Source organism: Borostomias antarcticus (genome assembly GCF_949987555.1).
Source record: "Borostomias antarcticus genome assembly, chromosome: 20".
Taxonomy (NCBI): Eukaryota; Metazoa; Chordata; class Actinopteri; order Stomiiformes; family Stomiidae; genus Borostomias; species Borostomias antarcticus.
The window spans coordinates 13,146,677-13,159,447 of NC_140253.1; the positions used below are offsets into that span (position 1 = coordinate 13,146,677).

General features: G+C 50.5%; 1 protein-coding gene across 2 annotated transcripts; it reads left to right on the plus strand.

Moving 5' to 3' along the window:
- Positions 1-559: 559 nt before the first annotated feature.
- LOC311322523 (ATP-binding cassette sub-family E member 1) lies at positions 560-12,398 on the plus strand. Of its 2 annotated transcripts, none has more exons than XM_084454608.1 (18): positions 560-671; positions 1,741-1,896; positions 2,121-2,206; positions 2,315-2,412; positions 3,181-3,298; positions 3,518-3,655; positions 3,818-3,887; positions 4,404-4,500; positions 5,429-5,518; positions 6,119-6,240; positions 7,401-7,622; positions 8,377-8,436; positions 9,037-9,095; positions 9,375-9,485; positions 9,907-10,049; positions 10,512-10,634; positions 10,804-10,915; positions 11,587-12,398. In XM_084454608.1, the coding sequence occupies exons 2-18, from the start codon at positions 1,794-1,796 to the stop codon at positions 11,632-11,634; spliced, it is 1,800 nt and encodes a 599-aa protein (XP_084310734.1). In that variant the 5' UTR covers positions 560-671; positions 1,741-1,793; the 3' UTR covers positions 11,635-12,398. The 2 variants fall into 2 exon arrangements, with proteins under 2 accessions (XP_084310734.1, XP_084310735.1); XM_084454609.1 differs by lacking the exon at positions 560-671 and adding an exon at positions 856-896.
- The last annotated feature ends 373 nt before the right edge of the window (positions 12,399-12,771 follow it).

Below are 12,771 nucleotides of genomic sequence, written 5' to 3' on the forward strand. Positions count from 1 at the left end.
TGGCTCGCGCTGGATTTTACATTTCTTCTACATGCCTCCGAACTACACCAAAGTGATCTCGGTGAGTCAAACGTCTTATAATATGTCGTAAATAAGGTCCAGGTTGTCAAAAACGAGCATTGTCCTTTAAAGGCAGCCACTTCTAGGCTATAGGCCTACGTAACGTGTGTCCGTGTGTCCATTCGTAGCATGAGATTTAGACCAAACGAGAGTAGCTAATACTGTTGCACACCAACACTAGAGGGCAGTAGAGATTGCTCATAAACCTCCACCGCTTACTTCACCACCCGGGTGTGATTTACCAAAGGAGACCAATAGTAGGCTATGCTCTGATGGGAGGAAAAAGGTGTAAGTAATTAAAAACTGAAGGTTGGGTTGAGGACATATAAAGAATACTAAACTAAACGTGGGAACTGATTTTATATCTGTTTTTGTCCCTCCACCGTGAGGAGCTCCTTACCTCACCATCAGGCTACTCACCTCAGATACCCCAGGAACGTAGTGACGACAGAGGCTTTACGCAAGAGCGCGCCATATCTCGTCCTGATCTCGCGAGATCATCGTCTTCTCGGCTCACTGAGAACACGTTGCTAGAAATAGCGGATTTATTTCACCACTTTACAAGTTAAATTACACTTTTTAAGGGCAGACACAATAAAACGGGACTCGGGGTGAGTTGGTTCATACATGAACCTTTAATTGTATTAAGTATTTTGATGAGTAACAATGATTGGATGATGAGTTATCCTGCTAGCTAGCTGGCTAGTGCTAAGATAACAGTATACAGGTTTCTGCCTCGCTAGCTACGTAGTAATGCTAGCTCACGTTAGCTGTTAGCTGGCTGGACCACTAGAGACCAGCAGGCATGTAGCAGTCTGTCAGCACTGCTGAGAGAGGTGAGCGTGTGTGTCACCTGTCATCTCTGTCGTGTCAGCTGCTGGCTTGCTGGCTGGCTGATGTTAGATTAGATATTGTTACAGTATAACTAATGTTAGATTAGATATTGTTACAGTATAACTAATGTTAGATCAGATATTGTTACAGTATAACTAATGTTAGATTAGATATTGTTACAGTATAACTAATGTTAGATTAGATATTGTTACAGTATAACTAATGTTAGATTAGATATTGTTACAGTATAACTAATGTTAGATTAGATATTGTTACAGTATAACTAATGTTAGATTAGATATTGTTACAGTATAACTAATGTTAGATTAGATATTGTTACAGTATAACTAATAGCTGACGTTAGCGTTAAATTAACGCCAAGGCAAATTGTGATGAATTAGCTGTTGGCTTCCAACTGAATGACGGCAGAGCATTTCTGTTAGTTAACGTGAGCGTTAACGTGACCATATGGTTTGTCTGGTGAAAGAGGGTGGGTGGATAGGCAGCTAACGTTGGTCCACTTGAAACAGTACAAGTGATGCAACATATGGACATAATGTTGTTACATAGAACCCAGGGCCAAGGTTAGCTAACATTAAGTTAAGCTTAGCTGGGTGTGGTTGTCAGTGCTCGTCTAGTGTAGCTACCTGGTTGCAATTGTATCAGGCCTGGTTGTCAGCAGGTTTCAAGATAACGTTAGATATCCCGGTGTCAAATTCACACCTCCAATCTCATGTTGCTGGTGGAGGACTGACATGGCTCAAAAGCCTGCAGCAGGCTATGCTATTGCTCTGTAAAGACCTGTGCCTCATCCACGACTGTATTGTTAACTTATCTCTTGAGCAGCAGTCGGGGAGGAGAGGTTCTGCTCTGCCGACAGCTGATAGGAGGCAGTCAGAATGTCAGAGAAGAACACCAGGATCGCCATCGTCAACCATGACAAGTGCAAGCCAAAGAAATGTCGACAGGAGTGCAAGAAGTCCTGCCCTGTGGTCCGAATGGGTACGACCTGAACAGCACCACTACCTCAACACGTCTGTCTAACAATCTGTCTAACCCTCTCAAACTCAATCCTCATTCTCAAACGAGCGATGCTCCTCCTAGGACAAGCCTTTGCGTCTGACTGCCCTAGAGAAGGACCAAGTAAAATAGAACAGTTGAATGGTGTTATTTTGAGATTTCTGTGGCGCTAACGCCTCCTATCCCGGGTCCTCTCTCTCTTGCAGGTAAGCTGTGTATAGAGGTCACCCCTCAGTCCAAAATTGCGTGGATTTCCGAAACGCTCTGTATCGGCTGTGGAATCTGTGTCAAGGTGAGCGATCTACGGACACGCCGAGAGACCCTTAGTTGTCCGTTTAAAGAACGTGATCGCATTTTTTAAACTGCCTTGATATCTGAACTCTCACTCTTCCGTCGTCAGAAATGTCCGTTCGGGGCCATATCCATCGTCAACTTGCCAAGCAACCTGGAGAAGGAGACCACTCACAGATACTGCGCCAACTCCTTCAAGTTGCATAGGTGGGTTCAGTCCCGAGGTAGAGGCATAGGCCCTTTATCCTGACGCGCCAGATGGGTTGTTTCACACAACCGTCTGGGAAAGCTTTGTTGGAAAGTGTTTGGAAAAGGGCGGGCACTTGATTGGGAGGTGATTGGAGGAACTATCTGTCTATCGCCGTCTATCTCAGGCTAACAGTCCTACCACGCTCTGTCGTCACACCTAAAACACATCCGTAGCTGCCAGGAGTCGTCATAGGACGCTGATTGTCCCGACCAAATTCTGTCCTGGCCCAAATGGGTCTGTTATCGAGCTTGTCTGGGCCGATGTGTGTGGAGAAACAGAATGTGAGCTGGCGAGGCCCGTGTGGTCTCACTAGGCTCTATATGCCCTCGTCATCACTGGAGCGCTTTGTCACCGAGCCATCGTGTGTGTGTCTGTGTCTGTGTGTGTGTGTGTCTGTGTGTGTGTCCCCGTGTGTGTGTCCCCGTGTGTGTGTGTCCGTGTGTGTGTGTTCGTGTGTGTGTGTGTGTGTCCGTCCGTGTCCGTCTGTGTGTGTGTGTGTGTGTCCGTGTGTGTCCGTGTTTGTGTGTCCGTGTGTGTGTGTCCGTGTGTGTGTGTCTGTGTGTGTCCGTGTGTGTGTGTCTGTGTGTGTCCGTGTGTGTGTGTCCGTGTGTGTGTGTGTCCGTGTGTGTGTGTGTGTGTGTCCGTGTGTGTGTCCGTGTGTGTGTGTCCGTGTGTGTCCGTGTGTGTGTGTGTGTCCGTGTGTGTGTGTGTGTCCTGTGTTCCAGGCTGCCCATCCCCAGGCCGGGGGAGGTGCTGGGTCTGGTGGGGACCAACGGCATCGGCAAGTCCACGGCGCTGAAGATCCTGGCCGGGAAACAGAAGCCCAACCTGGGGAAGTTCGCCGTGAGTGGGCGCAGTTCTCTCTCCACGTTGGCGCAGAAGCCTTTGCTCGCTTTGGCGTCGGGACGCCATCGCCAAGGGTCCCGTTCAGTAGCATGAACGCTAACTCTCTTAGCCGGGGCTCAGACCGCCTCGGTGTGGCATCCCCAGTTGGGGGGTAAAGCGTGCGAGTAGCAAAGTTATAACCCCCCCCCCCCCCCCCCGGTGTGCTTCCTTCACCAGGCGCCCCCTGACTGGCAAGAGATCCTCACCTACTTCCGCGGCTCGGAGCTCCAGAACTACTTCACCAAGATCCTAGAGGACGACCTGAAGGCCATCGTCAAGCCCCAGTACGTGGACCAGATCCCCAAGACGGTCAAGGTCAGCCCCCCCCCCCCTCTTTCAGAGTCAGTGGTAGCGAGCGAGCTAACGAGGTCACGGGATTTCCTGCGTGGCGTGTCAGTGAACAGGGCAGCTCTGTGTCCAGTGCCGGTGTGCTGCCGCCGTGTGGCGTTTGACCGCAGTGCTGTGTTGCGCCACCAGGGGAGCGTGGGTTCCATCCTGAGCAGAAAAGACGACACCAAGACGGAGAACATCGTCTGCGATCAGCTCGGTACGCAGCTCTGTTGTGCTCCGTCCGTCCCGACACGCAGGCCGACGGCCTCTCCTACCCTCTCAGCTGGCTTATTACAATGCCTGTTTTGAATAGGAAAATTAATAACCAACCTGTATGGCAAATGTTAAAATAAAGACTTGTTGGAAAGTCATTGTTAACCCGTCCTCTCTCCCTCTCTCTCTCTCTCTCCCTCTCTCCCTTTCTCTCTCTCCCTCTCTTTCTCTCTCCATCCCTACATCTCTCTCTTTCTCTCTCTTTCTCCCTCTCTGTCTCTCCCTCTCTCTCTCTCCCCACTTGCTCTCTCTTTCCCTCTCCCCCTTTCTCTCTCTCCCTCTCTCTCTGTCCCTCCCTCCCCCTCACTCCCTTTTTCTCTCTCTCCCTCTCTCTCTCTCTCTCTCACTCCCTTTCTCTCCCCCCCCTCTCTCTCTCTCTCTCTCTCTCCCCCCCCCCCCCTCTCTCTCTCGCTCTCTCTCTCTCTCTCTCTCCCCCCTCTCTCTCTCTCTGTGTTGTTAGATCTGACTCATCTCAGGGACAGGAATGTGGAGGACCTCTCTGGAGGGGAGCTGCAGCGTTTCGCCATCGCCGTGGTCTGCATCCAGAGGGCCGACATGTGAGTCCGGGGGCACCTCCGCCACCGACCGCACGCCCAATCAAGTGCACCCTCGTGTCTTCGCCGCTCGGATTTGACCCGAGCCCCCCCATTCGAACACAGCAGCCCTCCTCTGATCTAACATGAATGGGGATGGGTGAAAGCAAGCGCTACTCTACACGGCTGCTACCCATCCTGTCATGGCAGATCGGCGAGGGGAGGATGGAAGGTTGTGTTTTTAGAGAACTTCCAAGTGGATTCGTTCTGGACCTCAAGATGTCCCTCTAGATTCGGTGGGATAGAGTCGAGTCTGTGACAAAAAACGTCCTGGAGACCAAGGCACTTCTGAGTAGGGTTGCAAAATTCCAGGAATATTCACTAATTCCCTCAATGGGAATGAATTGGGTATTAAAGGGAATGAACTGGAAATTTATTGGAATTAACGGGAATAAATTCCTCTTTCCAGTTCATTCGTGTGAGTTCCCATGGGAAGCTAGTGAACATTCCCGGGAATTTTGCCACCCGACTTCCGAGTGATATTTCAATAATGCGAGCGCTTCAGTCCTGGAGCATCACAACACGGCGGCGCGGTCGGGACGGCCCCTCTTTACACATTGGCCAGTAAGCAGCTCCCGGGGCGTGTTCGTGCGCTACACGTGCGTCTCCTTCTCTTGGCGTGCGGACGGCCGGGCGCACCCTTTACCTCCGTTGGGTCACTGGGCGTCCGCCTACACGCCCCTCCCCTCCCTCGGGCGAGCCACTGGTGGTTTTATCTTACGGACGCGCTCATAACCCGATCCTCACATTCACACGGGGCCTCAGGTCATAGAAAACACATGCGTCGGGTGCGCTTGATTTGTGTCGTGGTCCCGCCCCCCTCTTTGCGCGCTCTGAAAGCGAGCGTGCGGGCCGTTGGCGGTCAGGGAGGCTCACCTGTGTGTCGTTGCAGCTTCATGTTCGACGAGCCGTCCAGCTACCTGGATGTGAAGCAGCGGTTAAAAGCTGCCATCACCATCCGCTCCCTCATCACCCCGGACAGGTGGGCGGCACACACACACACACACACACACACACACACACACTCACTCACTCACTCACTCACTCACTCACTCACTCACTCACTCACTCACTCACTCACTCACTCTCTCTCACACACACTCACACACTCACTCACTCACACACTCACTCACTCACTCTCACACACACATACACACACACACTCTTCAAGGCCAAAGGCTTGGACACATCTTTCTTTCGTACACACACACACTCTTCAAGGCCAAAGGCTTGGAGACATCTTTTTCGTACTCACTCACTCACTCACTCACTCACTCACTCACTCACTCACTCACTCACTCACTCACTCACTCACTCTCTCTCTCTCTCTCTCTCTCTCTCTCTCTCTCTCTCTCACACACACACACACACTCTTCAAGGCCAAAGGCTAGGACACATCTTTTTCGTACACATTCACTCACTCACTCTCTCACACACACACACACACACACACACACACACACACACACTTTATCTGTTGCATACACACATGCTCCAAAGGCTATGAATGTGAGTGTTTGAGGTCCAGGTGGAGGGAGCTCTCTCTCCGAGGCTGACGCCCCCCCCCTCCCCCCTGTCCCAGGTACATTATCGTGGTGGAGCACGACCTGAGCGTGCTGGACTACCTGTCCGACTTCATCTGCTGCCTGTACGGCGTCCCCAGCGCCTACGGCGTGGTCACCATGCCCTTCGGCGTCCGGGAAGGTACCGCCGCTCTCCGCCCCCCCCCCTGTCTCTCTCTTTCAGTTCGCTCACAGCGGAACCGCTTCCGAAGCGGAACCCAGGAGTCACGACGCTCCTCCCCCTTTCTGTCTCTCCACCAATGGCGCCGCTCGGAGCTCCACTCCGCCGTCTGTGTCCAGGAGACGGCTCCCCCTAGGGGAGCCGTCAAACACAAACTTGTGAAAAGTTGTTTTTTTTCCCCCGCAAATTTATGGATGGATGGGGATCTTTTTTGGAATTTGTGAATCGATCAAGAACAGAAAAGCGATTCTTACATTAATGTTTTTTTCCCGCCGCCCCTGGTTCCTGCTGCGCATGGCAGTCTGGGCCAGTGGGCCGTGACCCGGCCCGATTTGTGCTCCGCCCGGCGCTCCGTCTGACACGGGGGCCGCCGCCAGGCCGCGGGGTACACGCTTAAAGAGACAGTTCACCCAAAATAACCTGCGCACGGCCTTTTCACACTGTAATGAATCCGCCCTGTCTATGTTCGTCTTTGTAAACGTTTGTTTAAATTAGGGCTGTCAACGCGATTTATCTGGAAACTTTTAACACGTAAAAAAAAAAATTTGAACCAAATTTGAACCCAACTTCCTCCTGTAATTCCAAACGTGAGTGTTTACCTGGCTGAATTACTGAAAGGATGTGAAACGTGGATAAGTTACCTGCGTGTTTCACAAGCCTTGCAGTAGCTAATTCAGCCAGGTAAACACTAGTAAACACTCTGTACACATTGCAGTGATGTAACTGTCTTTCCACCGAAGCAAGTTGAGTAAAAACCAGGCCAGGTCCAGCCTGGCTTATGGGCGTACATACAGCTGCTCTTTTGATAGTTCTAACTACTTTGTCATCCATGTCTTTATTCTGACATCACACACATGCCTAGTTGTTTTATCTGCTCCCCAAAATACATGTTATACTAGCAAACAACTTCATATTATAGATTTGACTCACAAATGATCTCCCACCTGTCCTCTCTCAACATCCTCCGTCTCCAATCCTGCCCCCCCCCCCCCTCTCTCTCTCTCCCCTCCTCTCTGTCGCTCTCCCTCTCTCTCTCTGTCTCTCTCCCTCTCTCTGTCTCTCTCTCTCTCTGTCTCTCTCTCTGTCTCTCTCTCTCTCTCTCTCTCTCTCTCTCTCTCCAGGCATCAACATCTTCCTGGACGGCTACGTTCCCACGGAGAACCTGCGTTTCCGGGAGGTGTCCCTGGTGTTCAAGGTGGCGGAGACGGCCAACGAGGAGGAGATCAAGAAGATGTGCCGCTACCAGTACCCCCACATGAAGAAGGCCTTGGGGGACTTCTCCCTGGAGATCCTGGAGGGGGAGTTCACCGACTCTGAGATCATGGTCATGCTGGGAGAGAACGGTGAGGAGCGTTTGTGTGTGTGTGTGTGCGTGTGTGAGAGAGAGATGGGAAGGAGGGTGTGTGTGTGTGTGTGTGTGTGTGTGTGTGTGTGTGTGTGTGTGTGTGTGTGTGTGTGTGTGTGTGTGTGTGCGTGTTACTGGTTTCACGGTGAACCGCGGTGAAACGGTACAACCGGTTACATTTTCATTTATCAAGATAACCTTGCATGAAAACAATTATTTTTTTTATATTTTTTTATATTAATAAATGCTTTTTTTATTTTCAAAATCTTTTTATTGAGTTTCTTTCATTGCAAGTCAGCAATAATAACAGGAAAATACAATCAAAATTGAACCCCACAGGGAGCTAGGTACGGCCAGGTACATGTCAAGTAGAAATCAAACAAGGATAAAGGTGAATGGACGATAGAAAGGCAATACAGTTGGAGAACAAAAAAACAAAACAAAAACAAAGATAGGTACAGTTGTTGCCATTCCCATTCAATTTCAGAGGAAAAGCCACACAGGTAGCAGCGCGTTGGCGGAGTTTTGAGTTCAGGCGAAAACAAGAACACTAGCGGCATGGCCGAAAGTGAGATGTATTTTGGCGGAGAGAATGACTGAGCGCCCAAAGCCATCTAAGGCGTGGTTACATTTCACAAAAGTGAAAGAAAAGGAGGAGGCAACCTGTGCTCTAAGATATTTTCCTGCAAGGCGGGAAATACAACGTCTCATTGATACATGTGTCTGAATTCTCTGGTGGTTTTCGTTCTCAGGGACGGGCAAAACCACCTTCATCAGGATGCTGGCCGGCCGTCTGAAATCAGACGAAGGAGGTAGGAGCTCACACTGCACCCGCTCTGTAGACCTCCTCATAATAACCCTCAGGATTATATTCATAAAGCACTTTTCACTGAGAGGAAAGTGCTGAAAACTGCTTAGCTAGTGTAGCCTCCCTCAAGGCATGGGATAACATTGGTGTATATATATTGACACTATGCCAAAGAGATGTGCTGCTGTAATTGTGGCAAAAGGTGGACATACCAAATATTAAAGTTAAAAGTGGATAAACAGTATGACTCGCTTCTGATATGTGTTGTGCTCAGAGCCCATCTGCATGTTTCATGAACATACTGGAATTAAATCATGTTTTGGAGGCAAAAAAGGTCAATTTTTCAGATCCGTCAGGTCTTCTAATAATTTTGACCACCTCGGTACATGGTGTTTTATTTATTGCTTCCCTCTGGAATATGTACATTACATTACATTACAGGCATTTAGCAGTCATTGAGCATGTAGGGGGGGACCTATGCCCACCTCCCTTGTTCTCTGTAAAGCGCATTGTGTTGCCTCTGTGTATGAAATGCGCTATACAAATAAAGCTTTGATTGATTGATTGATTACCACACATCACACATGCTCAATGTCTCCTCCAGGGGAAGTGCCTGTCCTCAACGTCAGCTACAAGCCCCAGAAGATCAGCCCCAAGTTCAAGGTCGGTACCCCGGTCGGTCGCTATCCTGCCATCCTCCCAGACCCCGGGAACACCCCCGTCCCCCTTCCTCGCGGCCTGACCCTAACTGACCATCTCTCATGACCCCGCCCCCTGACCCTAACTGACCATCTCTCATGACCCCGCCCCCTGACCCTAACTGACCATTTCTCATGACCCCGCCCCCTGACCCTAACTGACCATCTCTCGTGACCCCGCCCCCTGACCCTAACTGACCATCTCTCGTGACCCCGCCCCCTGACCCCCTCTGTCCGTCTGCAGGGTACCGTACGCGCGCTCCTCCACGACAAGATCCGCGACGCCTACACGCACCCGCAGTTCGTGACGGACGTCATGAAGCCCCTGCAGATGGAGAGCATCATCGACCAGGACGTAAGTGGCGGCCGCCCGGGTCACTCCTCCCTCCCCCCGGCGGCTACGGCCGGAACGCCGCGCTTGTTTAGCGATGACAGGAAACGGTTCACAAACGCTACATTTTGTCCGGACGGCGAGACAAAGTAGTTCGGGCATCGCTGATGATGTCGGCGTCGGTCGGCGCCGCGTGCATACGGACTACGCTTTAGACGAAAGACAAACTTGGGATCATATGAGGCTGTTGGAGCTCTCAAGTGTGCGTGTGTGTGCGTGTGTGTGCGTGTGTGTGCGTGTGTGTGCGTGTGTGCGCGTGTGTGCGTGTGTGCGCGTGTGTGCGTGTGTGTGCGTGTGTGCGTGTGTGCGTGTGTTTGCGTGTGTGTGTGCGTGTGTGTGCGTGTGTGTGCGTGCGTGCGTGCGTGTGTGTGTCTGCGTTCCTCAGGTCCAGATCCTGTCTGGGGGCGAGCTGCAGAGAGTGGCGCTGGCCCTGTGTCTGGGCAAACCCGCCGACGTCTACCTGATCGACGAGCCGTCCGCCTACCTGGACTCGGAGCAGCGTCTCATGGCCGCCAGGGTCATCAAGCGGTACGACCCGCAGTCTCTGGCGCCACCTAGCGCTCAAAAGTGCAGAATGAGACCTTTAACTGACATGGGATGTTTCACAAGGGAGGAATTCATCACTTCATGAATATCAAAGTGAATTTGTGAGCTTAAATGTGCAGTGTGTTGTTTTTGGCGACATCTAGTGGTGAAAATAAAATTTAACGGATATGTCAGAACTTGAATATAATTTCATTCATATGTTTGAAAATATGAATTTGTGTATAATCTCATGAAAATAAGAATTGTTGCATTGCAATCTGCAACCTCACCATTAGATGGCGCCAAAAACGACACTTAGTAGTGTAGTTGTGTATCACCAGGACAATTCAAGTGACATGTGTACTGATGTACTCTGAGCACCTCTGACGTGTCTCTCTCTCCCTCCCTTTTCTCTCTCTCTCTCTCTCTCTCCCTCCCTTTTCTCTCTCTCTCTCTTGTCTGCAGGTTCATCCTTCACGCCAAAAAGACGGCCTTCGTGGTGGAGCACGACTTCATCATGGCCACGTACCTGGCCGACCGCGTCATCGTGTTCGACGGGATCCCCTCCAGGAGCACCATGGCCAACACGTAAGACGGCGCGCGTCCAGAACAGACCTGACACATTCATCTGCAGCGCAAAAATACACTTCCATGTACACACCGGTGGATAGACACGCCTGCAGAAAGAGGAATGGCTTCCTTGAGGTTGAGACGGGTGTTGAAAATGTCTGTTCTCTCCCCCCCCCCTCCCCCCCAGGCCACAGACGCTCCTCGCTGGGATGAACAAGTTCCTCTCACAGCTGGAGATCACCTTCAGGAGAGACCCCAACAACTTCAGACCAAGAATCAACAAGATGAATTCCATTAAGGTGACTTATCTTCTAGTGTTGTCAAGCGATTCAAAAAATGAATTGAGTTAATCACAATAATAAGCTGTGATTAATTATGATAATGTTAGTATTTACTTGTCTGTTTTTTTTGGGGGGGGGGGTTTGGGGGGGGAGGTGATGTGATAAAACAAATGCATCAGTTTTGTTTGTTTTTTTACTTGGAGGTGTAAAGACAGTTCATGTAAAGTTCATCACTGCAATATGTGCACACAGCTTCAGTTTTATCTGAACTTCGACCTGGAAGCTTTTCCAACTAAATGTGCCATTCAGCACGCCGGGGGTTGTCTCCTCAGTCATCGCCTTCTCAGCCAGTGTTTGCGCATTTACCAAATTTGACCCCAACTTCCTCCCGTAATTCCAAACGCATCTTCGCTGGGCCAAAAGTGTTAACCTGGCCGATGACTGAACTCAATGCAGGCTTGCACACTCGCAAACAGGCTTGCACACTCGCGTTTTGGAATCACGCTGAGGTGGAAGCTGGGGTCAAAGTTCGTAATATGGTTAGTTTGCGTTAAAATAAAGGAGCGCTTAAAAGGTTGCCAGGTGAATACAACCCCCCCCCCCCTCCCTGTTGAGACCATTTCAGATGTTTCCTTTCGTTCTTCTCCTCCTCTGAACACCACTTCCGTGTCATTCTCTCCATCATCCAGGACGTGGAGCAGAAGAAGAGCGGCAACTACTTCTTCCTGGACGACTAAAGCCCATTCCCTCCATCCGAGAGAGAGAGAGATCTCCTCCTCCATCCTCCTCCTCCACCCCGTCTTCTGCGGAAGAGGGAAAGAGCCAGCGGCTAAGAACCAGGAGCCAGCCCCCCTCCAGGGGGCCCAGGGAACAGAGCGGGGTTTCCCAGTCCATTCCGCAGGGGCCTCTGGCGGCCTCTCAGCCCAGCGTCATCACGCCTGATTCAACTAACCCCACTAATTATTCCAGCCCCTGAACTGGTTTGACCAGGTGTGCTGCTGTGGCTGGGAGATGTGAAGCCTGTGGTCCCTGGGAAATGGCTTTGAAAACCCTGGCTGTCAGCTAAACCCGTGCGGGTTATGGAGCACCGTTATATACACACACACACACACACACACACACACACACACACTCTCACACACACACACACACACGCCTTGGGGGCCTAAAGGAGTTTTTTTTATCAGAGAGCCTGCGCTAAGCTGTCATTTTAAACAATTTATTATGAAATAAATCAACCCCATATGCTGTGCATGGCCATAGTTTTTTCTAAGTAAAAAAAAAAAAAGAGCCACACCCAGGTGATGAAGTAAGCGGTGCAGGTTTATGAGCACTCTCTACTGCCCTCTGCTGGTGGTGTGCAGCGGTATTGGCTACTAGCCTCCGATAGAGGAGACCATCCTCTTCTATCTCTGTACATCGCCCCTTTCTCTCTGTAAAGCGAATTGTGTTGCCTTTGTGTATGAAATGCGCTATATAAATAAAGTTTTATTCGATTTGATTTTAGCAAGCTCACATTCTGTTTCTCCCGGCAGATCAGTATCCCCCCCTCCCCCCCCAGAACATTTATTGTGGGCGGTGGGAGTACTTGCCTTGACAGACCAACTCTTTCAGCCAATCAGCGTAACAAAACGTTTGCCAAATCCAGTCGAGGGACGGCGAAAACGTCTTTTCGTCTGAGAAACTCTGCTAGTGCATACTCTCGTACTTGTTTAATTGTTATTATTGAGTCTATTTCTGCAATAACTGCACGTTCGTTGCTTCGGAGCTGTTTTGACCAGAGACCTGTATTTCATTTTCATGCATCAACTACGGGAACCAATCAGGGGCTGCGTTCTACTGGGGGGCAGAACAGCAGTCAGAACACAGTCCCT